This window comes from Rhamphochromis longiceps, linkage group LG22 (genome assembly GCF_057381845.1).
Source record: "Rhamphochromis longiceps isolate RC_006_pf linkage group LG22, R_longiceps_female_GT1.1, whole genome shotgun sequence".
Classification (NCBI taxonomy): domain Eukaryota; kingdom Metazoa; phylum Chordata; class Actinopteri; order Cichliformes; family Cichlidae; genus Rhamphochromis; species Rhamphochromis longiceps.
The window spans coordinates 17,086,996-17,111,644 of NC_140577.1; the positions used below are offsets into that span (position 1 = coordinate 17,086,996).

The 24,649-nt window shown below is 41.9% G+C and overlaps 1 protein-coding gene across 2 annotated transcripts; it reads left to right on the forward strand.

Moving 5' to 3' along the window:
- The first annotated feature begins 261 nt into the window (after positions 1-261).
- zbtb10 (zinc finger and BTB domain containing 10) lies at positions 262-24,376 on the forward strand. 2 transcript variants are annotated; one of them, XM_085395727.1, is made up of 5 exons: positions 262-1,180; positions 8,925-9,954; positions 16,668-16,733; positions 19,204-19,379; positions 21,262-24,376. In XM_085395727.1, the coding sequence occupies exons 1-5, from the start codon at positions 512-514 to the stop codon at positions 21,541-21,543; spliced, it is 2,223 nt and encodes a 740-aa protein (XP_085251853.1). In that variant the 5' UTR covers positions 262-511; the 3' UTR covers positions 21,544-24,376. The 2 variants fall into 2 exon arrangements, with proteins under 2 accessions (XP_085251853.1, XP_085251854.1); XM_085395728.1 differs by lacking the exon at positions 16,668-16,733.
- Positions 24,377-24,649: the final 273 nt, after the last annotated feature.

Genomic DNA, 24,649 nt, shown 5'->3' on the forward strand with positions numbered 1-24,649 from the left:
TTCCTACTGCAGACATTCGTGAATGTTGGGACACCCCGCCGTGAGGAATGTGATTTGACATTTGCGGTCTAATAAAACAAACAGATATCAGATGAAAAGCATGCGGAAAATGGGTGCTTTTTTTTTAAAGCACAAAAGACCCCATGCTGATCTACACCCCCCCGTCATCTTCCTTTAAAAAGCCACCCCCCACCACCACTACCACCAACGCGTCCCCTCCCCCCCGCCCCCTCTGGTCGAGGTGCATTGTGGGGAGGAAAGTCGTTGCCATTCGACCTCTGCGGGGCCTGCGCGGACGCAGCGAGAACCCTGAAATTCATTATGCGTTTAAAACCTTTATTTATTTCCGCATAACCTACATACTCTCACCGGGAGGGCCGAGCGGAGCGCAGAAACGACGACGGTCCATCTCTTTCGGAAAACACATCGGTTATAAACACAGCATTTTAATCGGAGGAGGGGGGATACTGTTGAGAAAGTGAAGATTCTAACATATATTAAGAAAAAAAAAATGTCCGGTGAGAGAAACCGCAGGTCGCTGGCTTTCCGAGGAGGTGGATTAGCTGGGTTAACGGGTTCCAGCGGTATCGGTGGGGGGAACTGTAACAGCTGGGAGGCCCCGGCCTGTCAAGATCGACATTTTAACGGGAACAGGCCGGATCAAGAGGAGGACAGGGATCTGGGGGCGAAAGGACCATCGCAGAAGAGAGTGGAGGGCGCTGGATCTGTCAGCGATAGCACGGAACCCGAGGCGGAGGAAGAAGAGGACCCGGAAGGGGGCAGTCGGGCAGCTGCGGAGGGCGACGATCGTGTCGACTCGGTGGAAGCGGAGGACGGGTCCGGGGACGGGAAAAACTGGGTTGCGGGGAACGGTCACAGCAACAGCGCTGACGGCCAGGAGACTGCCAGGGGAGGCGAGACGGGATCCAGGAAATCTGGGGTAGAGATGAGACCGCAGACGCTGCTTCAGAAACACTCGCTTTTCCACGCTTCGTGGTTGCAAGAATTTCCATGGCTCAAATTTTGCCAGGAGACTGGACTCATGTCGTGCTCCTGGTGTCACAACATTGCCACTAAAAACAGCGACGAGCTCGTCAAAGGCAGTCGCAACTACAAGCGGGCCTTGCTGCTGAGACATCACCTGTCTTCTGAGCACGGGAGAAACGATCCCACCAAACAGGTAACGTTAGCCCAACTCCACGACGCTTTCGTTTAGTTAACTACGTAACGTGAAATACCTGTCACACCGTCGGTATACCTTAATGTCATTACCTGTTTCCCTTTTCTGTCACACATAATAGAAGTTACTTCAAATTGTAAAGCGCAGCCTGGCAGGAAAATGAGCTTTTACCTAAGCTTCACAATCCCTTCTCCCGGCTAAATAGTTAGCATCGGTGTGCGCTAACGACCACAGCAAATGTCTAGCCTAGCTTCACAAGCCGCCCGCGGCTTTACTGTTTAGCCGGAGGTAGGTGACCAGTGGCCGCATTGGAAAGCCCCTGTACCGAAGCTAAGGGGTGACAGAGTGGAAAAACAAAATCACTTCAAAATATATTGTACTATGCAAGTTACTGTTGTGTGCCCACTCACCGGGCAAGTTAAAGACCTGCTCCAGTTTGACACCTGCTAGCTAATATCGCTCCGGAGGCTGTTTGTTGTCAAGTGACTAATTGCATGTCACAATTAACTGCTAATCACCGATAACTGCCGAAAATGAAGGGATACATATCGGACAGTGAAGGTGTTGTGGAGCACTTTTAGATGTTCACTGTACATCGCAGCTAGTCCTTTCACCAGCAGTAGTCTTGATCGCTAGCTTGCTAGAGGTCGCACAATGGCAAGGGCTCGACCCTGGCAGCCTTCGGGGAACCGCACCCCTTACCCAACCCCCCGCCTCTCATACAGCTCTGCTGCCTCTCTGTCCCGGGTGACCTCTGGCGCATTTCTTGCTCCTCCACCTCCGCCTCCCTTTAGGGAGCTAAATTAGAGGCATTGTGCGAGAATGACCCCCCAAAATCCATAGATGGTGTCACTTGCAGTGCTGGACAAGGAGGGGAGAGTAAATCAGGTTGCCCTGAGCGTGACATCTTGCTTGCCCAGAGGCAGCGTTTGAAAAGGTTTGAAAGAGTGAAAATAGATGTCAGTAATAGGATGACACAGCATCACCTGAGCCTGTCATCCATATTTCTGGATTATTGGGCTCTGGCTATAACTTTGGGGCATATCTTATGATTAAAGGCTTATCCTGTTTGCAGACGACTGAAACCACGGGTCATACTTACAGGAAATGACTCCACTTTATTTAATAGGCACTTAAAGAGTGTGTAGTTAGCTAAAGCTCGATGTAGGTATAATTGGGTATCAGTTTCTTGAATGCCTTTTTTTTTTTTTTTAAATTCAAAACACTCACGTCTTATTGCATGTGAACTGCCTTTATTGATGTCCATGAGATGTTTTTATTGCTTCGTCATTTTTATTACAGTTTAAGCAACACTTCTACAATACTCTTTTAGTGACCTCATAAAAACAGGGAGGGCAGATTTGTCTGTACAGTTCGGTGTCAAAGGACATTTTTCTTATTAGTCCTACAGTAGGGGGGGGAGCTCAGTTCCTTTTTAAATTGCCACATCCTACCTCATATTCAGAGAATGGCTTGGGCTGTCACGAGAATTAAGAGCGGGGTGCTATTTGTCTGTGATTTGTGAGTGAAGAGGATTGTACTACTACATTTAGTTCCTTCCTTTGTACACGCAATCACTAATCAGAATGACTTAAAGTGATCCACTAACTTGTACACATCTCTAATTGGTAAGGAGAGCACTAGGAGTGGATTAGGGGCTTGGTGAGGCTTTTCCCTAGCAACAAGGACCCCAGACGCTGTCTTGAGAGGTTTTTCAGGCCATTTCCTCATAAATGGTTATAGCTGAGTAGATAAAGATTGAATTAAAGCTTAAAGCCTTCTTTCTTTTTTTTCTGAACTATTTATCTTTTGTTTTTATGCTTCCTCAACTTGGTCTGCCTTTTTAAAGTAAACAAAACAGCAAACACAGTACTGCTGAAATAATAGGCAGCAGTGTAAGCGAGACAGCATTATGAAGCAGTACATTAAAGGGGAACTACGGTGTTATGAGGCAACGTCTTGTTCTATTCACCCATTCCTGATGTTAGTCAGGCCTCTGCTGCATTTGTTAAACCTAATTCAATTATCTGTAGCACACCAGGGCAGCTGTGTTAAATGTGGGTATCCTTGGAGAAGGGGGCCGTTGTCCTTAATTCTCTAGATGCTGTCTTATGGTCAGATTGTTCCCCGTGCTCACTAGAGGGGGAAAAAAAGGGTAAACGGAGGCAAAAGGAGACAAGGTTTTCTGAGATTAGATATGAAGTCACATATGTACGACCATTTTAATTAAATTAAATTCTCAGAAAAGTTTTATTTTTTATGGTGAAAAATGGGCAGTCCATACACTTCTTTTAATACGTATTTAAAGGAGGGCGGCTGAGGGTGTGTTAAACCCACTCTAGATGTTACAGAGTGATAGAGAAAGTTCCTTGTCATGGTTGTGTGCAGAGACTATGTGGCTGGTATTCCTCTTAACATGATGACACAGAGAGATGTGTAATTGTCATTTGTCACACCAAGTTTTTGACAGCCATTCTCTCTTACCCCTCATTTACTTCCTTGTTTTCGTTGTTTGTTTTTTTTGTTGTTGTTGAGTATAAATGACAAATTTAATCCCCATCTCGCCTGTTCACCAGAGATCAGCGATATGTGCCCGAACCAGCTCAGGATACGGCTGTAGTCAGGTCAGATGATGTATGTTGACCCATTTGATTTGATGGCCAAACAAACACTACTGTGTTGGTCTAAATGAGGGTGTAAGATGATATCACTACACTTAATTCTCCAAAAGGGAAATTAAGATATGTTTAGGCTTCTTTTTTATATGTAATTTTCATCCTGTCATTTTAGTAGAGACAAACATAGGGCTGCATCATTAATCAAACTTTAATTTCAGTTATAATTTTGGCTTCTAACGATTATTGAAATAAGATAAAGAGCGGAGATAAAATGATTATTTGACAGTGTCTCTCTTGTTCTTGTGTTTCAACCCCACACACTTTCTTTTAGTTTTGTTGCTCCCTAAAAGCCCACTTTCCCTTCCTGCAGGCCGGGACACGTTTAGTTCGGGTCGTATTTCTTTCTCTTTTCATTATTTGTTTAATTTCTGTTGAATTGCAATTAAAGCTGAAGGAAATGCTTTTTTCCCAAAGTCTCTGAGAAATGATGACATTAATATTGGCCTGAAAAATTCAGATTTTAATTCTTGTTGTAGCCCTAGACAAACACCATATTCATTGTGATTGAGTGTTCCCACAAGGGATAAGGGGTCCAGCCTATTGCCAGCCTGGTGCCTAGCAGATAGACCGGGGTGGATACGCGGGAGGGGGGTGTTTATTGGGGGACGCAGGTCAGGGGAATGGGTGGGGAGGAGCCGGAGGGAGAATTCTTCTCGTTGAGTCTGTCAGTGACACCCCCGGCTCTTTAGCATTGTTGGGAGGCAGGGACTCGCTTAGTGCAGCCCTCCCACACCTTGGGCCAAATGCACACTGCAGTATTGTTCTAGCATCTGGGGACAGACGGGTTGGGTGAGGAAAGGGGGGGCTGAGTGAAGGATACACTAGATGGAGGGAGTTGGTGAAAGACTGGTGGAGATGGCCTCGGGGTTGGGCTGGTCATGGGACTGGATAGATGGAGGGTGGTGGGGTATAAGTGAGGGGACGGAGGCAAACATGTGTGCATAAAAGGTAAACAAAAACTGGCTCCAGTGGGTTATTATGTTTCAAGGGGACCTTGTTGTATGACATGATCTGTTGGAGGTATGTCTGAGTGTTTGCCATGGATCTGCTGGCCTTGGGGGCGTTGTGGTTTGTTTGGGTTTGTGGTTGAGTTTGTTGAAGTATTCTTTTCTACAAGCAGTCAGAGCATCAAGGCTCGGGTTTATGACCATCTTGGTTTGTTTAATCCACCTGTAAATCAGCAGTTATTGGCTTTTCACTGTAAGATTTTGAAGCATTCATGTTTGACCTAGATCAAAGCACCCTCTTGGATGCTGTGCTCTCTTTCTGCCTTTTATTCTTCCACCCCTGGCATCTCTGGCTCAAATAAAAACCCAGCCACGTCATGACTGGGGGAGGCTGATATTGTCCCCACATTCTCTTTTGGCTCAAGCTGGTTTTGCCTCCAGCATCTGCTGTGCAGGGTTGATCTGCTGGTTCTCTTAAGCTCCCATCTCACACATGGCACATCTGGAGAAAGAATGATGCTGCTCATGAAGCCAGTATGGAGCAACTTAGCCCGGATAAAAGCTGAGAGGAGTCAGGGTGTTTGGGAGCGGGATGGTTAGTTGCTGCAAATGATAAGCAGTCTGCAAGTTTGTGGGTGTTGGTTTATTTGTGGTATTTGAGATGTATTTGTTTTTATTTATTTATTTTCTGAGTCTGTTGAGCCCTGAAGTTGTCATTAAGGTTATTTTATTTCATGCTGTTAGGTGGAAAATTGAAAACTCTGGGCAAAAACAAACAAGCATGAGTGTTGACAACCTAAGTTGAAAGCATATCCGACTCCCCTTGTTGCGATCGCTCTCCTGCCTGTCACCACAACGCTATATTAACCCACCCCACCCATAGTACTCAACATGATAACCGTGCCCCTCCACAGGCTTTGATGTGTATATCATGGAATAATTTCTCTCCCTCTCTCCTCATCCTCTTAGCCTCACCCACATGCACCATGGCTCCTTTCTATGCTTGCAAGTGGGAGCTGCTGTGTAATAAGAGAGTGAGTGCCGAGCCTTTTCACAAAGGCCCACAGTGAGTGGACAATAAGCCTAGGGGAGAACACGAGCTATTGTGAAGGCTAAAATGGGGTGACCCAACTCCTTCTCTATCACGCTCGCTTTCTGTCCCCCTCTGCTCGACATTTTCTCCTCCGCCCTGTCTCTCACTGCTCTCTCAAGCTCAGCCTTTTATTCATTTTCTTGGAGTGTGTGTTATCAGCACATTCTCAGCTTCTTTTCATATATTTCTGTCAGTTCTGTTTCTACGTTTTTGCTTTTTTTTTTCCCCACCAGGATGGTGCAGTGCAGCTTTCTTGTCTCCTAATGTGCTCTATCTGTGCATCCTCTATTTATTTATGTGGTCTGCAAAGTCAACCCCTCCTATCTCTCCCTCATTCTGCCTTTCGTTTTATTCCATCCCATCTCTCTCCCTCCAGCTGTGGCAGAGGATGATAAGCTCCCCTATACTGTGACCAGGCTGCCCTGGACAAGAGCTGCAGTGTGGAGCGAGTAGGGGTGGTGGGTGGGGGCTGGGTGGGGACCTCAGAGAAATGGATTTAATCTGAATTACTCGAGCTGAAACCCCAGCTGTACGTGTAGGCAGTGTTTGTGTGTGGATGTGCACGCGCGCCGGCGAGATGGTGATGGGTGGGGGCAAAAATGCAGGGCTTGAGCAATGTGAATTATTCTGGATTAGGACATCTGCTCTGCAATTCTAAAATGAGCCAGAGATATATGCCCTGCTTGTGTACATCATGTGGGAAAACTGACATACATGTTCTGGGTTTATGATTTTGTGTGTATACATACATACATACATACATACATACTTTTTTGGGGGGAGGGGGGCGCATTGTATTTTGTCTGTGAGTATATATGCATTTACTTCACCCCAGACTGTGTGTTATGTGATGTTTGCATTAAGCATATGCATGCACATCTCTATACACACCTCTTTCTCCTGCTCTGTGTTAGTCGGGCTCTTTGCCCTTCAACTCTTTCCAGGTGAGTGGGGTTTGATGCCTTTGCCTGTACCCCTCCCATGCTTGTTTTGGATACTTCTCAGGCCTCCTGGTCTATTTATGGCCTATTTCCTGTTCATCAAGTGACAGAATTTAGTTGTTTAGAAACAGAATATGTGCAAAACGTTGAATCCTGTGAATCTGTAGTAGAAACTAACTAAAGAATATAAATGGAAAGAAAACATGTTTTAATGAAGGGGGAGAAAAAAATAAAACAAACTCAAGACATTGAGACATTTCAAAAATGCTCCTAGCACAGTTATGGCTAGTTTCTTAATGGTGCCTCAAACTGTGTTATCAGGATATACAAATGGATAGAGGTCTTAATCCAGAATTATTCTTATCCATGCGAGTGTATATAGGGGTCACTGAAAGTCCATTTGTTTCATTCTGTGTAGTGTTAATGTTATGTGTTTGTTTTCTTCCCTTTTTGAAACCACGGTCTGTATCTAAAAGACTAATGTAGCAGCAGTGATCTCACCCATCGGTTTGTAGATTCTGCATTTTGAAGGCTCTACTTTTCTTTTTTCTTTTATAGCCATCGCCATCTTTTTTTCTTTCTGAGGCCGGGAGTGACCGTGTTTAGGTGAAAGGGTGGACTGATAAGTTATCAGCTAATGCTACAGTTAGCAAGCTGATTTCAAAGATTGTGTAGGTTCATTGCAGAGACACATCTCCTACAACAGAAGGGTAGAATCTTGCTTACCAAAACTGAGACACACTTGTTAAGTAAGTCATGTTAATTCTTGAAATGACTGCATTGAGAATCTCCAAAAGGAGAAAAGACTGAGGCTACGTCCAGTTTTCTCTCCGCTTTGACCTCCTGTCCACACTAAGATGGCGCTTTCCTCAAGGGAAAACACTCTCAAAAACGCATACATTTCAAAACGCAGCTGTCCCGTCGCAGTGTGGACACACGAAAACGCAGACTTTCTAAAACGATGACGCATTTTAGTCATGTGACGCAGTCACGTGACCAAATAAACAAAGATAGCAGAGTGCGTTATACAGCGGTTGTTTTGATTGCTCCAGATAGCTTTTCTTCAAGTTCTTTAATTCTCAATGGCTTTTGCGCATGACTGGAACGTAAGCGTTTTGGGCCGTTTCAATGTGGACGCACAACTCTGTGAAAATGACTGAAAACGCTGGTGTGGACGCGGAGCCTTTTCAGATGAAAACACAGTTTTCAAATCTATCAGGGCTAGCTAGTGGGGACGTACCCTAAGGAGGGGAACTTCAGGAGGTGTATTGTTAACACCTGGGAGTCATGGCGACTATAACCATGGTTTTAAGCCTTATCAATATGAAATTATTCAAGTTATTAAAAAGAAAATTCATTCCATACATGTCAACATTTTAATACAGGCATTTAACGTGTGTCTCTCTCACTGAGCCAGTCTTTAGTGGCCATTCAAGGAACTGTATTCTCTATTTGCACTTTCATTCAGTCCTTGAGTTTTCCGCTTACTTGGAACACAACATCTGGCAGGAGTTGAATCAGTCAGATATTTGACTTGATCTGTGCCTGATTGGTCACTAATGCTTACCTCAGAAACGTGTTAAGTTTTTGTAACGCTTGCTTTAGCTGAACAAACATGCCATCGTGCTCAAATATGGCGTCATGTTCAGGTTTTTGCAGGCATTCTATTGGTACATAGAATAAGATGTGTTACTTTTGTTTGTGATGGTTGAATACAGTCATTTCTCATGTTTATTAATATGTGGTTGTGTTTTATGTTTACATTTGCAGTTGTGGAATTTGGTTTAGAAAACACATTGACATTAGTGTGTTACCTAGCCATAAAGTACTGGACCTTGCCTTCCGTCATTCCCACCTCCCCGTTAACAGCAGCCTGTCAAACCAGTTTCACCCCCAGGACAGGTGCAACAGTGTCGTTGGGAACCCAGTGGGTGTATTTGTTTTTTGTAAAGACAGGACTTACAGGAAGGGAAAACATTTGTGTACGATTGCATTTATGCTTGCACTTGCAAATTACTTGTGTGGGCACACACAGTTTTTTAAAATACTTTTTTTTTTTTTTTCTTCTTCCTTCTTGCTTAAAAGGAGACACTGAGGCCCTCGGACAACACCAGCCCCTCCACTAACTGCACAGAGGAAGACTACCGCAACAAGCCCAACGAGAACTCCTACTGTTACCAGCTTCTACAAGAGCTGGACAAGCAACGCAAAAGTGGCATCCTCTGTGACGTCAACATTGTCGTCTCGGGCCAGGTGTTCCGCGCGCACAAAAATATACTGGTCGCAGGCAGCCGCTACTTCAAAACCCTCTACTGTCTGACCAAGAGCGAGACCCAGGACCAGACCACGGTCACACACCTAGATGTTGCTGCTGTGCAGGGCTTCTCGGTCATCCTCGACTTTCTCTACTCTGGGAATCTGCTGCTCACAAGCCAAAATGCCATTGAGGTGATGTCAGTTGCTAGTTACCTCCAGATGACAGAGGTTGTACATTCTTGTAGGGCTTTTATAAAGGATGCTCTGAACATCAGCATCAAGCAAGAAGCTCCCGATTCCGTGGTGGTGGACTACAACAAGAGGCAGATGGTGGCCAAAGAGGGGCAAAGGGGGCTAGACCGTAAGCCAAGTAACTTCTGGGCGACAAGCATCCTGTCAAAGCTATCAATCAAGGCCAGCAGCAATCAAGGGAAGGAGGCAATGGAAGAAGATGACGAAAATGGCCGCGTGAAAGAGGAGACGAGTGATATAGAGGTGACAGTGGTCGGGGGTGAGGGCTGTGCCCTGGTAACCCCCGGAGCCTCTGGTAGCTGGACCCACCACGACAACTCATCTGATTCAGCAGAGACCAATGAAATGCGGGCGACGAGTGGCCAGACGCGGGTCTTCGTCTGGAACGAGCCAGCCACAGGCGGCACGGCTGCATCACCCGCAGCAATAAAGCGAGAGGCACCAGATGCTGCAGCTGGAAGTGGACGGAGGAAAAAACAAGCTACAACACGGCGGTTTGTCTACAATTTCCCACCAGAGCCTGAAGAGGGATTTGATGAGGGGATGTTCATCCAGCCTTCAGCCTCCTACCCCAGAGAGGACTTCTCCTCGCTCTCCGAAAATGCTGGTAAGACACACATTTAACATGCCTTTTCAACTTTACAACAGTCTTGCTATGAGATGTGAGAATATGTGGATTGTCCTTTATAGCTAATGCTAAGTAGTAATTAGCATAAGAAATTTTGTTTCTTGTGTAAGTGTTTATATTCTTCCTTTACCCCTCCCCCCATCATGCCTGACAAACTCCTTCTGTCAGAAACTCCTACAACACACAGTGGAGCCTCAGACCGAGCTCTTGTCCTCCGCTGTAAAGCATCTCTGCACTCTTGGTAGTCACATGACACATTAAAACCTTGTATTTAAAGTGAATAATGTAAACGAACCCTTTTTTTGTCCAAATGCAGAATAACGCACTGTGCTTTAGAAGTAATTCCAACCTTGAAAGGAGTCTGTAGCTGCACATTTGTCGGCCAAAAAGGTTTTAAAAAATATAGTGAAGATTACTGAGTAGAGCCCTGAAACATGAGTGGTTCAAAAGCAACATTCAGTTGGCTTTATCATCAAGTAACAAACTTTTCCTACTTGCTAACCCAATAAAAGCACAGATTGAACCCAAAGCAGTCCAATCTGTGCTTTTCAAGCATCTAACCTGCCATGAATGGTCAATAATTAAGCCAATCCTGGACTCGGGCTTCACCAAATACTCCAGACCGTTGGGCTCATAAAAGTTAAGAGATGAGAGATCTAGATATGTTAATGTTGCCAGGTCTGTCCTTCTAACGCTGAGGTCGTTTTTGTTTCTGTAAGAGACTTTCATGTATTCCATTTCTTGAAATCTTCTGTCCTTTCAGTCTTTTTCTCTTCTGTTCAACACTGGTTACATTTGTACTCTGTCTGTTCCTTCATCCACCCTATCCAGTCCGCATACGTTGTAGCACTCTTAGTAATCTCTTCTTAGATCCAGCCTTCTCCATCTCTTGTTGCCATTAAGCATGGCTCTCCATCTAACCATAATGATATCACATATTAAGTGGAGTGGTATTGATAGGGGGAAGAGGATGTGAAGACTGTGTGTAGAAGAAGTAGAGAACTACATTTTATGTACGTGTGGTGTGAGAGAGACAGAAGCCCTCCCTGATGCGGGATAATGAAGAAAGCAGGGGAAGTATTTCTTCCCGCAGACCTCCCTAAATGCACTTGAATGCTCTTTGTGCCTCCAAGGCCTCTTTTAAAATGTACGTGTAGCGATGCTGGGTGTTGGCCTAGAGAGAGTTCACTTAAAGCTGTTAGTTTTTAACATGTGTGCTCCATGTCTCTGTTCAGTATATACAGCTTTTTTCCAAATAAAGAGATGTTTATGGCTTTGTGTAAGATATCAATCACATGAAAAAGGTTTTAAGGCAGCTGTTTACCCCTAAATTATATTTTCTGTCCAACAGTACATTTACCTCAACTACCAGATTTTTAGTCGAGCAGTATGTGCTGCGTTTTCAATGTAAATAATGATCGGCTCACCAAAATATAACCACCTCCTCATCCAGACGCTTAAACCCTTTAACTACTACAGTCAAGAACCTTGAACGTCTGTAACTAATGGCCGGCCTTTTGTGAAATATCTGCGAGTGGTGGTGTCTAGAGAATTTAAGGCTAAAATGTGCAGCACATTATGCTGCTGCTGTTTGATGTTGGAGAGGAGGGCGCTTCACCTCTTTTTAGGTCATAAGAAATGTAGCCCGCTTGTGCGCTAAACATGTGATACAACGTTCATTTAAGGTTAAATTGTACCGTTTGTGGTATTTCTCTGGTTCTGGTGTATTCTAAGCGGGGTTTTTTTGTTTTGTGTGTGTATTAGTGTTAGTTCCCATTTTGGAGTAGTGCTACAGAGTGCAGACTAAGTTAAGTTGCTGAGGGTTTTTTCTTCTTCTGAAGATTAGAGCTGAGGTTGAAACTACAAAAGTTTTGGCAAAGAATCCTGATCTCATCAGCTGTTTTGAACAAGTCTAAATATGTCATCTCAACGTCCACCTTTGTGGTGTTCGTGTCACATACAAATGACGTCACAGGATGTTCAGCCGCATTGCTATAACGACCCCACGCAAGGTGGTACTTAATTGCGGTGAAAAATGAGTCGTACTGCCTCGAGTCCCGTCAAGCTGATCTGAGTAGGTACCAGTGTTGGGACTAACACGTTATTAAGTAACGCGTTACAGTAACTACGTTATTATTGTGGTAACGAGCACGGTAACTAGTAGAGGTGGGACTCACCATACATCCCACGATACGATATTATTGCAATTTTTAAAAATATTTTGCGATATTCAGATTCTGTACATAAAGGTAAACTTTATCAATATTCATTTTATTTAATATCAAAGTCTCGCACTCAGTCTTTCTCTCATTTCAGTCAGTTTTATTGTTGAAAAACTGAACGGTTTGTATTACAGTCTAGTCCAACTTAACTGAATGCAACCATCTGGTACAATTATAGCTATTCTGAACTATGCAATTTATGAAAACTATGCAGCCCCTTCAGCAACTGAAGAATTTAAAAGTAAATTAAAACAAAATATAATTTTACATAAAATAAAAAAGTTTTAAACTTAATTTAAGACATGTTTTATTTTAATTAAGTTAAAATAAGTAAACTGTCATGTTTATTGCTGCCAAAAAAAAGTTAAACACATTTGGACAGTGAAGGAATGTCAGGATTCTTGCTCAGAAAAAGGATCAACATGCTCTGAAGTCAGAGCACAAAAACCTTTTTTTTGTAACAAAATATCGATTTCTGCTGTCCCTGTATCGATACATTATTAGCAAACAAAATATCACGATACTACACAGTATCGATTTTTTTCCCCCACCCCTAGTAACTAGTTATTATGCCAAAATCAGGAACGCGTTAATCGTTACTGGGATTTAGATAGGGTCGTTATTCGTTACTTCGTGTGGTGGCTATCGTGGAGCTTCCACAGATTCAGTAGCATTAGCAAGTGGTGGAGGCCAGCAGGTGGATGAGGGAAAGGGCGAGGCGGACCGAGGCGGCCGCTGGTGTCAGGTGAACTGAACTTCAGGTAAGAAGTTATGACCTGCAGTCTATCCGGGTCAGATATAAACCAAGTTTAGGTGGAGTTTATTTTCGTTATGCTGACTTTTTCGTACAGTGTACTAGCTAGCATGACGGAGTTTCTATACAGCTGGGTAGGTGCTATGATGTTTCTGATGTTGAACTTTATTTTATTCATAAGGTTAATTATTAGAGTTGCCAACCATCCCGTTTAAAAAAAACAGAATCGTCTCATATTCAGAGAAAATATTACGCGTTTCGTATTGAGGTGAAAAGGAATGCAGTTTGTCCGGTACTTCAGCTACAATGAAAAAGACACAAAGCGGTCTCTTCTTCTCTCATTCTCTCTCCCTCACTCTCCTGTTGCTACTTCAATCATGAAACTGATCAATGATCAGCTGATCGGCTTTTCTCTCTCGTTTGTTTATCGCTCACTTTGTGCCAGAAAGAGGAAATGTTGCGCTAAACAACAGCAGCACGTTTAAGCTTGATCAGCTGTTGTTAGAATTTATTTAATATTACTTTCTAGTATCAGCTGATGTTTGCTGGAACCACAGCCATAAACACTGCTGATCATGATGTCGGTTTGGATATGTGGTGAGAGGGAAGCATGAAGATGAAACCAGGAGATGTCCTTACTGAATCATCAGAGCTGAACAGGTGATGGAGAAACAGGTTTGCCTTTTAGGTGACATGGATGAGTTGAAGGGAAGTTATGAACTGTTTCTGAGAGACAAATAACACCAGGATCCTTTTTTAGGTAGCTGACAGCTGGTAACTGTGCAGGGGCGGGTCTAGCAAAGTTTTGCCAGGGAGCCAGGTAGGGCATTAACAGGGAAAGGGGGGCACAAAGAAATACTTTTCTTTCTTATTCTCATTTAAAATATCTAGCTCTTAAAAAAAAATTATCTGAATCTTACAACAAACGATTGATAGATTGACGCATATATACCATCAAAACGGTGTACATCACTGTCACAATAGCATTTGTTTTCATTCAAAGGCTTTATGATTTTTCCTATAATGGTGGGCCGGTCTCTAGTCAAAACGCCTGGACCGATTTAATTTTTTTTAATTTTTTAATTTTTTTAAAATTTATTTATTTATTTTTTTGTCCCAGGCAGCTCATCTGCAGTCTGGTATTACCTACATCTTCCTATTCGGAAGGCAGAATTTCCGAGTTCTGAGTACAATCGAAAGCACGACAACTGCAGTTTTCGTGTTGGATGTACAAAGCACACATGACGCTGTGACGTAGGCTAGAATCATGGCAGCAGTCAATGACGGTCCAGGCGTGGGATTTCTCTCGTGGAAATATGCACATTATTTTTTCCTTTCTATTGGTAGGTGGCGCAGTGCACTTGTGGCAAGTAAGCAAGCTAGAAGACTGGCAATCTTACTGGGTATCCAGTTACGGAAGCAACACATTAACAAGAGAATTCTGAGTAAAACCAAAGTTACTTTCCCTAGTAACTAGTTACTTTGAAAGTAATGAGTAACTTGAAGTAAATGAGTTACTTTTGATAGAAGTAACTAGTAATGTAACTAAGTTACTCATTTAAAGTAACTTACCCAACACTGGTAGGTACTAATGGTAAAACGACTGTAGACTGACCTCTGGGAGCCATAAAGACAAGTGTGTTAGACATTATTTGACAGAAACCTCCATATCCCTGTTATTTCTGACTGTTTAATGGTACCTTGTACTACTGTGTAATCTTTAAAAGTGGTTAATAAATGGTACAAAGCTGGTGAGTTTTCCTCTGTCTCTGGGGAGGTGACGATGCTAAAAAAAAAAAACCCTGAGTGTACTTCTCCACTCTGCAGAAGATCACTAACCTTTGTCCTCATTCTATATAAGTAGATTTGGCTTCCTCAAGTGTTGTTTTTTTTTTTTTTTTTTGTGTGTGTGTTTTTTTTCCCCCCCTCATTTTATTATAAATGTATTACTAAAAAAAAATTCATCAGATCTCTGGAGCCAGCATTTTGCAAATTGTGGTTCTAGTGAGTTATTTTAGACACAGGCAGCAGCCACAATGGTAGATATTCTGCATTGGTTTAGATACACTGTTGTCTGATTGAAAGATCCGTACCATTACAATTTTTCACCTCGATTGTCCAGCGCCATTTATGGACAAAGTTTCTTGTCAGAGCGGTCGGTTGGTGACGGCATTTCCCACAGTCTAGCCTTGATTAGCCATGTACTGAATACAGTGCTCAATTGTTGTAATTCAGTCTTGATTTGTGTGTCACATGATCTTCTAAATCTACATATACTTGGATAGAAAATACTAGAATGATCCATTTCCGTCATTAGTACAAGTACACACCACAAAAACTCTTCTGCTGGCTTAAACTACACAGCTCTCTCGCACTAGCTGCCTTGCATATTTCTCTTTGAGTGAATAGTCATCGAGCAATACTAGCTGTCCCAGTTTCCCACAGTGATGTCACGCTCTTGGCTTTCATTTTGCTTCATTTTGATCTGTGTAGTCGCGCTCCAAGGATGGAAACATTTTAGCACAAATGGAGGCCTTTGTTTGTTACAGTTTTTGAAAGGGATAATAAAAACTGTAACTTTTTATCAGTCTTCTTCTTGTTGTGCTTTAGATTATTCGTTGTTGCAAACAACTGTCAATTATTTCCCTGTTTTTCATAATTAGTCTGGCCTTTAAATTGGGCTGACTAGTGAAATATGTCAGTTTTTTAGCGTTAAAGGTAACGTCCCAAACTATTCAAATATTTAATTATGAGCTGTGAAAGCTCAGAAAAGCAGCAATTAATTCTTGGCAGTGGTTCAGTTGTAAAGACGGCTGATGTTGAAGGAAGGTTGGTGTTGAATAGGATAAGAGCAATTGAAAGTGAAGAGTGTTTCAAGGTTATGTTACTCTGCTGGTGCTGCCTGTTCTTCCTACACCAAGCCCACAGCCATTACTCATGGCCAGTAAATTCTTTGGCCAAACAAGACTGTTGGATTGTTTAAAGGGTGGGTGCTGCAAAGGCACAAAGAGCAGGTGAAATGTATTTGCATGCACGCTGGTCTCTGTTGTAGCACACCCATACACACCCACACATAGAAACAACCCACCACTGCTCACCCTACCCCCAATCCCTGCGAGGTGCAAAGCCGCAAGGGGCAGTCCCTTCTCTCCCTAATCCACTCTAATGCACTGGGGCTGTCCTCACTATTCCAAATATTGACCCAGGGAGAATGGAGACACACACTCTCTCTCTCTCGCTCTCTCTCTCTCTCTCTCTCTCTCACTCACTCACTCACTCACTCACTCACTCACGCACACACACAAAGGGGTGTGTCTTTAATGGGCTCTAAGCGTTGATGCTTTACGAACCGGACGTGCACGTACACACACACACACACAGGTGCTCACACTAGTGCTTACAAAAGCTGAGTGTAAGATGAGCCGTGTGAGGGCTCGACTCTGTCATCCTCCAGTTAACCCCCTTCCTGCTGGAGCCTCCTTAACTTGTTGCGCTGGTTGGTGGAAAACACACTGCTTTACATACAGTAGGGGCCTGTGTCTTTGTGTTTGCCTATGTTGTTCACTGAAACTTCCATTGTTTCATGTGGGGGTGGTTAGTTGTGTACACAAGACATTGTGAGGTGTGCGTCGCCCCCACTCCCCACCCCACCCTCCAGCTCTCAACCACCTCTCATCTGTCTTTTTCCCTTCTCTTGTCCCTTCCCCCTTTCCCAGAGCTGGCCAATCAGATCCAGTATAGCATCATGCAAGACTTACAACAAGGGGAGTCCTGGGAGAATGGTAAGATGCCACACTCTAGACTACTGCTAAATTACCAGCTTAGGCAAATTTAGTGACTCTTGTGCAATGCCCATTATTTCAAATGAGTGTGGGAAGTCTATTTAACATGTTTTCTTTTAACAAGTGAGAAGACAAACAACCGGGTTCATTTAGGAACTCCTGTTCAACTGGTTTTAGAAGGTGCAGCTGACCTGTGATCTCTGTGAGGTGCTTTTCCACCAAAGGTTCCTGGAATTTCAAATCAGCTGATGTCCAGGCACTTTCCAAGGGGTAAAAGTTCCTCTACCGAATCGGGACTTGAGTTTCCACAGTATGTGGAAAGCCTGGGGCAAGTTTAAGCAAATTAGACTGACATATGGAAAACAAGACTGTCTCATGTAGCTTCTTTCTCTGTAAAAATGAGCAACAACGTTTGGTGTTTAATTTGGTCCTTTGGGTTAATATCTATAAAGCTGCTAAATTAAAGCTATAACCAAAGCTTTTTTTTTTTTTTTTTTTTAAAACGGTATATGTATAACAATGACACAGAGAGCACAATTTTTTTTCTATTTTTTTTTATTATTTAAAAAAAAAAAAGGTAGTGTTCAACAAGGCGTGAGATGGGAAGACAAATTTAGACAAGGTTATGTGTTACTTTCAGTCTATTTATAAAGGATATGAAAATGGCCAGTGCTCCGACTCAACAGTACTGAACAGTCAACGGTACAACAAGCTGTAATTGATTTCAGTATATTCTTGAGAACCAGAATAGTCGACAGAACGGTTAACACATGCAAAATAACTTGACATCGTCACATACATGTAGGAGGGGAGAGTACTGCTTACAGTCATAAGTGACAGGGTGTGTAGTGTGTGTGTATATATAGTTCATACAGCGGGTGTGAAATGGTAGGTCAGTGGGTATACACTACTTTTTTGCATTTTCCTAAATGTTCCCTTTAAACTGGAAAAGATTGTCAAGCCATTTTGAAGCCGTCATTTCATCCCTTCAACTTCGTCTGACTCTAAACTGAGTTTAGATCAGAGTCCAGATTCCATATAGGAGCTGTGTGTTATTGACTTGAATCCACAGCACACTCTAAATTAGATTCTTTCCCATTGCTCCCAAAGTTGAGACGGATCTTCTGTTTTGATTTTGCTTTGATTGTTTGTTTGTTTTTAAATAGATGATTAATGATTTAGAGGCAGGTTAGTCAGGTGGCATCAGCTGAAAAGGTGTGATAGGGATTGTTTTTTTTTTTTGTTTTTTTTAATGTAACCTTACTGAATGTGACCTTTCACTTAAAAGAAAAAAAATCACTGCATTTAAAATGCATTTATTTAAATGTACACTTTTAGGGCAGTTTGTGAATTTACACAAAATCTGTGCAGCTTAAATTCACAGCGTGTTGCACTTCCCCGAGGTGCTTCTATGCTGTGTTTAACACACGCAGGCCGAGTGAATACACAGGTGACCTGCTTCTCATCAACCATCGTCCCCTCCTCCCCTTAGCAACCTGCCTTGACGACTCCTCTGTTGTGCGCTCCTTGGCTCAAACAAAAGGATCAGCCCTATTACCCCACTCTCAGTGGAGACAGCCCGTTTGGAGCCTTTTCAAAATCAATACATCGTCTATTTATTTGCAAACCCAGCTGTCCTCGCTGGCTTGTAAACATACCCACAGGGTTAATGAAGAAAATGAGGGTGCAAGGACATCTGCATTATTATTGATTTACACACTGAAATAAAAATAATAAAGAAATAAATAAACATGCTGATACATAGACTTTGTCCTTGAGTGATAAAATAGCCAGGCTTTATTTATTTAGCTTGCTAATCGTGTGTTCTGTATCATTAGGCAGATCAGTGTCTATGGATTATTCAGATTGCCTTAATGCTCCTAACGAGCGTTATTAGCGTGTAGCTATCCTTACCATACCGTTATTCAGTTTATTATTTAATAAAGAGACTCATTAATTTAGTAGCCCGCTAACACTTGCCTCCTCGTTTCAATTGCAGTGCTCTGGTAATTGTATAAACCCCACCACCCACTCCCCCGACTGAACTACATGAGCCAAGCAGTAGATCCATAGATCCATGGTGCTGCTTTACATTCATGCCTAACGTAGATCTTTGTATCATCGCCATAGCGTGACCTCTGTCGTAAAGTTAACCTGCAGACCAGTCAGCAGCTACAGAGAGGGATTGCGAATCTGTCACATTTAGCAGTGTGCGTAGCTTTGCCTAAATTATGTCTGCATTACAGTTTGTGGTTTGTAATGCATTTTAACTCAGTGATTTGATAAACAGGATGTTGGTTGCTGGCACACCCCTCTGTCATCATTCGGTGGAAATGCAGCTTTTACGATAATTGTCTTGCTCCATCTCACCATTATTGGTTTAAAGCAACTTTCTTTTCCTTGAGCAAAATGTTGTCTCCTGCTGACCTTCCTGTGCATCTGCATGTTTTCTGTTTTTCTCTCTACGCAGGCGAGTCCTCACACCTAGCCCTCAATAAGCTCAAGTGCCCCCACTGTAACTACATCGCCAAGCACCGTCGCACACTCAAGAGGCATCTGATCATCCACTCAGGTGTGCGCTCTTTCAGCTGCGACATCTGCGGCAAGCTGTTCACCCGCCGTGAGCATGTAAAGAGACATTCCCTGGTGAGTTTGCATATGCACTGGATCCTCTCGCGCTACCACGTGACGTGCGCCCTCCAATTTCTGGCAAACACCACAGCGTTTTGGCCGCCCCCTCACATCAGTGCACCTCCACCTTGTGTTTTGTGTCTGGTAGCTTTTGCTCAAAGGGAGTGAGTGCAGAAGTAGAACGTTTTGGCTGCATATCTTACTTTGTAATGGTGGGAGGACTGTAGGGTCAAACACAAAGTGATTCGAAACAAATGGAATTGTGGGATCGTCCCTCATTTCCTGCATCTAAAGATAAGGAGGCCAAGTTAATCATTGTCCTGGCATCGTCCCGTTAAAGATGGAGCATAATTACTTTACTCCTTAGTCAGTTGAGAAAGATTATCCCAGTTCCATGTAGTGAAAAAAGAAGGGGAAATGTTTCGGTGTTCCACTAGTGGTAAAAGCAGTTATTCTGGTGAGCCACTCCTAGTAGCTGGAAAATAAATGCCCAAACCCCACACCCCGGTTTTATCAATCATTAACAACAAAAAAAAGGATTCAAGTTCAATACTGGTAAAATAAAGGCTAGTATGGCACAATCAGCAAACGTGTTGGTCTGTTTTTCCTTCATCAGGGTACTGTTTGAGAATCACTGGCTGAGACGAAGACTTTGACATTGAAGGGTGTACTTCTGTTTGCTTTCTTGCTTCAAGTCCGATGGGAATATTGATTCTGCTAACATCCAATTAATCACAGTAGATTTTGAGCTACTGCTTACCTCTGCTTAGCGTAGCATAGAAACTGGAAACGTATAAATGTCTAACCTAGATTAGTCTGAAGCCTCCCATCAGCTCCGAGATTACCAGAATATTACTTTCCTTAACGTGGATGGTTCAGCTCCATATTTTATTCATAGCTTCCAATAGAAGAGCTTTGCATGACTCATAATTCAGAAATAATCAGTCTTTTTAACTTGGCCGGGGTGCAGATCCTCAGCTGTTTTAGCTTTTCTCCATTCAAAGTTCCCATTATCCTCATTGTTGTGTCGTCACGTCCAGCAAAAGTGATTGAACATTAGTGGCCGAAACTCAGTTTAGAGGCACCAGGCGTGCACGTCTCACCTCATTTTCACAACCTCAGTGTTTTTGATGTGGCCGGTGCTGACCAGACACAAGTTTACAATCGTGTCAGTTTTTACTACCATTTTAATGATCCTCAGTACAGAAGCTCAGAGTAGCAGGTTACACAGAGGGAGATGTTGCAGTAAAGTCTTTGCTTCCAGTTTTGACACTTTTTTTTCCCCCTCCTCTACAAGCGCTGATGTGGAGGATTTTGTAAACAGCGCAGAGCTGTAGTGGCGTCACTGAACAACATGACCAATGTGGCAAGTGTAATGAGCCACTAAGGCACCAGTCCCAAAGGCCTAAAGATGGGTCAGTGCCCTCCTGGCCGAGAAAAATGTTTCCCCAACCAGTTGGCAAGTGGTTGCTTGAGATGTATGCCACTGCACCGAAAACCTCCTTGCGCTAGCTTTAGTCCAGCTAGCAGCAAGCTGGCAGATTCCTGCAGTTGCCTAGTCTCCATCAAAGACACTGAGTCATGAAAAGTGCAGCTCAAACCAGAAACGGAGACCATTCACCTTCAAAGTAAAAGTTTTGAAACTTTTGTGGTAAGCCACAACTTTTACTTCGAAGGCGAATGTTGCACTTGTGACCTATGGGAAACCTTGGTTATCTCCTAGCAACAACGGTGATCTCAAGGAGAACATTAACTTTGCTCATGTTTAATATACTTGTATTGTGACTAAAACTAAAGAAAAGTAGCATAAGTCCACATTAGATTTACCAGTGAACGCATCGTTTACACAACAACTAACTGGAATTACTCCATGTCATCGACCCTGTCTACCTTCTAGGTTCACAAGAAGGACAAAAAATACAAGTGCATGGTATGCAAGAAGATCTTCATGCTCGCAGCAAGCGTGGGTATCCGCCACGGCTCGCGGCGCTACGGCGTGTGTGCAGACTGCGCCGACTCGCACCAGGCCACTCAGGAGGGCCTGGAGGGCATCGAGTTTCCTCGGGACGAAGACTTTGACGGGGAGGAAGGGGAAGAAGTGGAGGGCGAGGAACCTGCTGAGAACGACCAATCAAATTGGGGCGAGGGCAACGCTGGTGCTGCCCCGGAAGAGGACTAAAAAAAAAAAAAAATACATTTTTAACAAGCTTGAGAAACAAAAATGAATAACAGTTGATGTTTAATATATATGTATACAGAAATCTAGCTGGTAAACAATCAACTCCAAAGTGCTATCAAACCTTGAGGTTACTTAATTGTGCGAGTATATGACAAAGAGTTTGATTTTTTTTTTTTTTTTTTTTTTTTTTTTAAAGAAAAGCTTTGCGGGAACTCCAAGATGTACAGATTTTATTATTGCTCAAATGTGTCCAACTCTGGGCCCAGCGCCCACAAGAGAACGATTTAATGACGAATAACGTGATGAATCAGGTCTTTGGTGATGTATTTTATTTCCTGTTTTGTTTTTTGTTTTCGGGACGGGCGGGCGGGAGTCTGGTAGGGTGAAGTCGTTTTTGAGTTGAGTTAGGCCAATCATCTAAACAAAGAAATGTTAATTATTTAATTTATGAAGAGAGGTCTTTATGGTCTTATCAGATTCTATAATTTGTTTTGTTCTATTGTTTCTTTCCTTGTCTGCGAGCAGAGCCGTAGTAAGCCGTCGCTCTCTGCTGCGTCTGAGTGTGCGTTGTAGAAGTACACAGAAGAAGAGCATTACTGTCCACAGGAAGATTTTACCTTGCTCTGTAGATTTTTTTTTTCTTTTCTTATATGCGCTAAATATTATTCTTTTCTGTGTTTTATGTTTGTTTGTTTTTTTCCTTCCCTGCACAAAATCTTGGAACCAAAAAATCTGTTTTGCGACTCTAATGTATTACAGCCATATTTATGATTAATTTAAGAGGGCTGTGATATTGTGCCAAACAGACCGCACACCAAGATTAAGCAGGAAACAAAAACTACTGAATTTAAACAAAAAAAGAGAAAAAAAAAAGATGAGAGTGAGAGAAAGACGATGTTAGGTTTGTTGTTAAGCGGGCAGGGTGGGGGAAGATGATTTAAAAAAAAAAAAAAAAAAAACAAATAAAAAGAAAGTACAAGGGGAAATGTTATTGCTAGCTTTACACAAATCACGGCGTCACAGTAACACTTTATTATTATTGTTATTATAATACAAAAGCATTTGAATTTCACTTAAAGCTTGAATTTTGCCAAATGACGAAACGTTTGGTGCTGTAATGCTTGTTGCAGAATACTGGACCTACAGGCTATATATGATGTTTATAATCATAAAGCTTAAACTGACTCAGTTATGCATATGTAATCAGCTTAAACTATAGAAACACTGTTGTGCTACAGCGACTATCAGGTATGCTTTGCCATTGTTTTTAAGCTTATTTTTAAAAAAAAAAAAAAAATTATTTAATGCACACACGCGCACACACATCCACACATACATGTACAACGTTTTTGTAGAACTACCGGCAGTACTTGCAATTGACATTTTGAGGACCTAAGTGGACATCCATACCCGTTTGTTTATATTTGGTACTGAGGTATAAAGTAAATACAGTATATCTATATATTTTGAATCACTTGAACGTTGGTTGTGAGGGTGGGGGGGTCAGGGAGGCGTGTAGAAATCATCGTGTGTGATGTTTTTAAGTGTAAAAGAACTCCATTTTTTTCATATGATAGAGAAATGTCATCGTTTAATTTGATGTCTTTTTTTTGTTAAGGTCTGCCAGGTAGAAAACACTTTGTTCCACAAAAAGTGAAGCTCTATGGCGCCTCATAGACATGCACTTACTTTTGCGTTCATTAAATAATTTTCTTTTTATGTTTCTGTGTTTTGTTTTGTTTTTTTTGTTTTGTTTTTTCTCCCCAAAAGCGGGTCTGAATGGAACTGTTTTCTTCCAATGTGCGACTTTTTTTTTTTTTTTTTTATTATTATTATTATTAGGGTTTTTTTGTTATTTAATATATATATATATATATAGACTCCAAAATGCAATCAAGACTGTTAATTTCTATTTGTCCAACCAAAATTGTTGTTTGTAATTATTGATGAAATATAATGTATGAGAAAAGCCAGGTGAATACTTGCTTAGTGTAGAAGAAAAAAAAAAATCCTTGCTCGTGTCTGTTAATTGTTGAGATTTTTTTTTTTTTTTTTTTTTAAATGTTTTTAATGCTACAGAATCATTCACTTTACCCTAGAAACATATTTTAATTTTTCTCCTTTCCACAGATGTTTTTGCTTTCTCCCTTTTTTTTGGTTATTTCTTTAAGCACATACTTTCTAAAGAAACACGGATTGTTTGCGGGTTAAAACCTTGGAACAGCAGTATCTGTTCGTATGCAGTCGAATATACAGTATAGTACTGAAGTGCTGATGATACAGAAGATGTGTAACTTCCCTTCACACTCAGTGGAAGATGATATATTTTAGAGATATTCATACTCTTCGTGTCACTTTTACCTTCAAATCACTGTGGGAGGGGATATATTACGGATATATATATATATATATATATATATATATATATATATATATATATATATATATATATATATATATATATATATATATATATATATATATATATATATATATATATATATAAAAAATGTTGAGAATATATGAGATAAATATATATATGAAGAATATATTATTTAACTAGTGGATTTACTTAATGGAACATTAACAGTCGGCTACAAACCTGCTGTGGCGATGTATTTCCGTGAACTTTAACCTTCCGCTTTCTGTCGCGCGCTCTGTTCACGCCGTGTGCTTGTTCATGACACCATCCTGTTGTCTTGTTTGTTCTTTTGATACTATTTACCATCCTACTGATTTTACTGTAATGAATGAAACTCAAAACTATGATGTATCATTTTAGATTTTATGCTGTATTTGTTATATGGACATTAAAAAAAAAAACAAAAAAAAACCACACACCAAAAAAACACGAGAAAAAAAAAGAAAAAAAAAAAACCAGAGCAAAAACACTACAGATGTAAAGCAGAGGTTTTTTTTCCCCAGCTGTATTTTTTTACGCTGTTGCAAAAGGTTGTATTTTTCAATTTCTCTCGAACTTTAACAGTGATGCAAAACTCGGGCCGCCGCCTCAGTGCCCTCCGAACACAAAGCAGATTCAGGTTACTCTTTTTACGTTTTTATCAAGGGTTTTCAAAGATGGAACTACATTCTCCTTTTTTCTGTC

Coding starts and splice junctions, on each gene's coding strand:
- zbtb10 (XM_085395727.1), top strand. CDS start 512: ATGTCCGGTGAGAGAAACCGCAGGTCGCTGGCTTTCCGAGGAGGTGGA. Junction 16,734..19,203: donor AGGGGAGTCCTGGGAGAATG/GTAAGATGCCAC, acceptor CTCTCTACGCAG/GCGAGTCCTCACACCTAGCC. Junction 19,380..21,261: donor ATGTAAAGAGACATTCCCTG/GTGAGTTTGCAT, acceptor TCTACCTTCTAG/GTTCACAAGAAGGACAAAAA.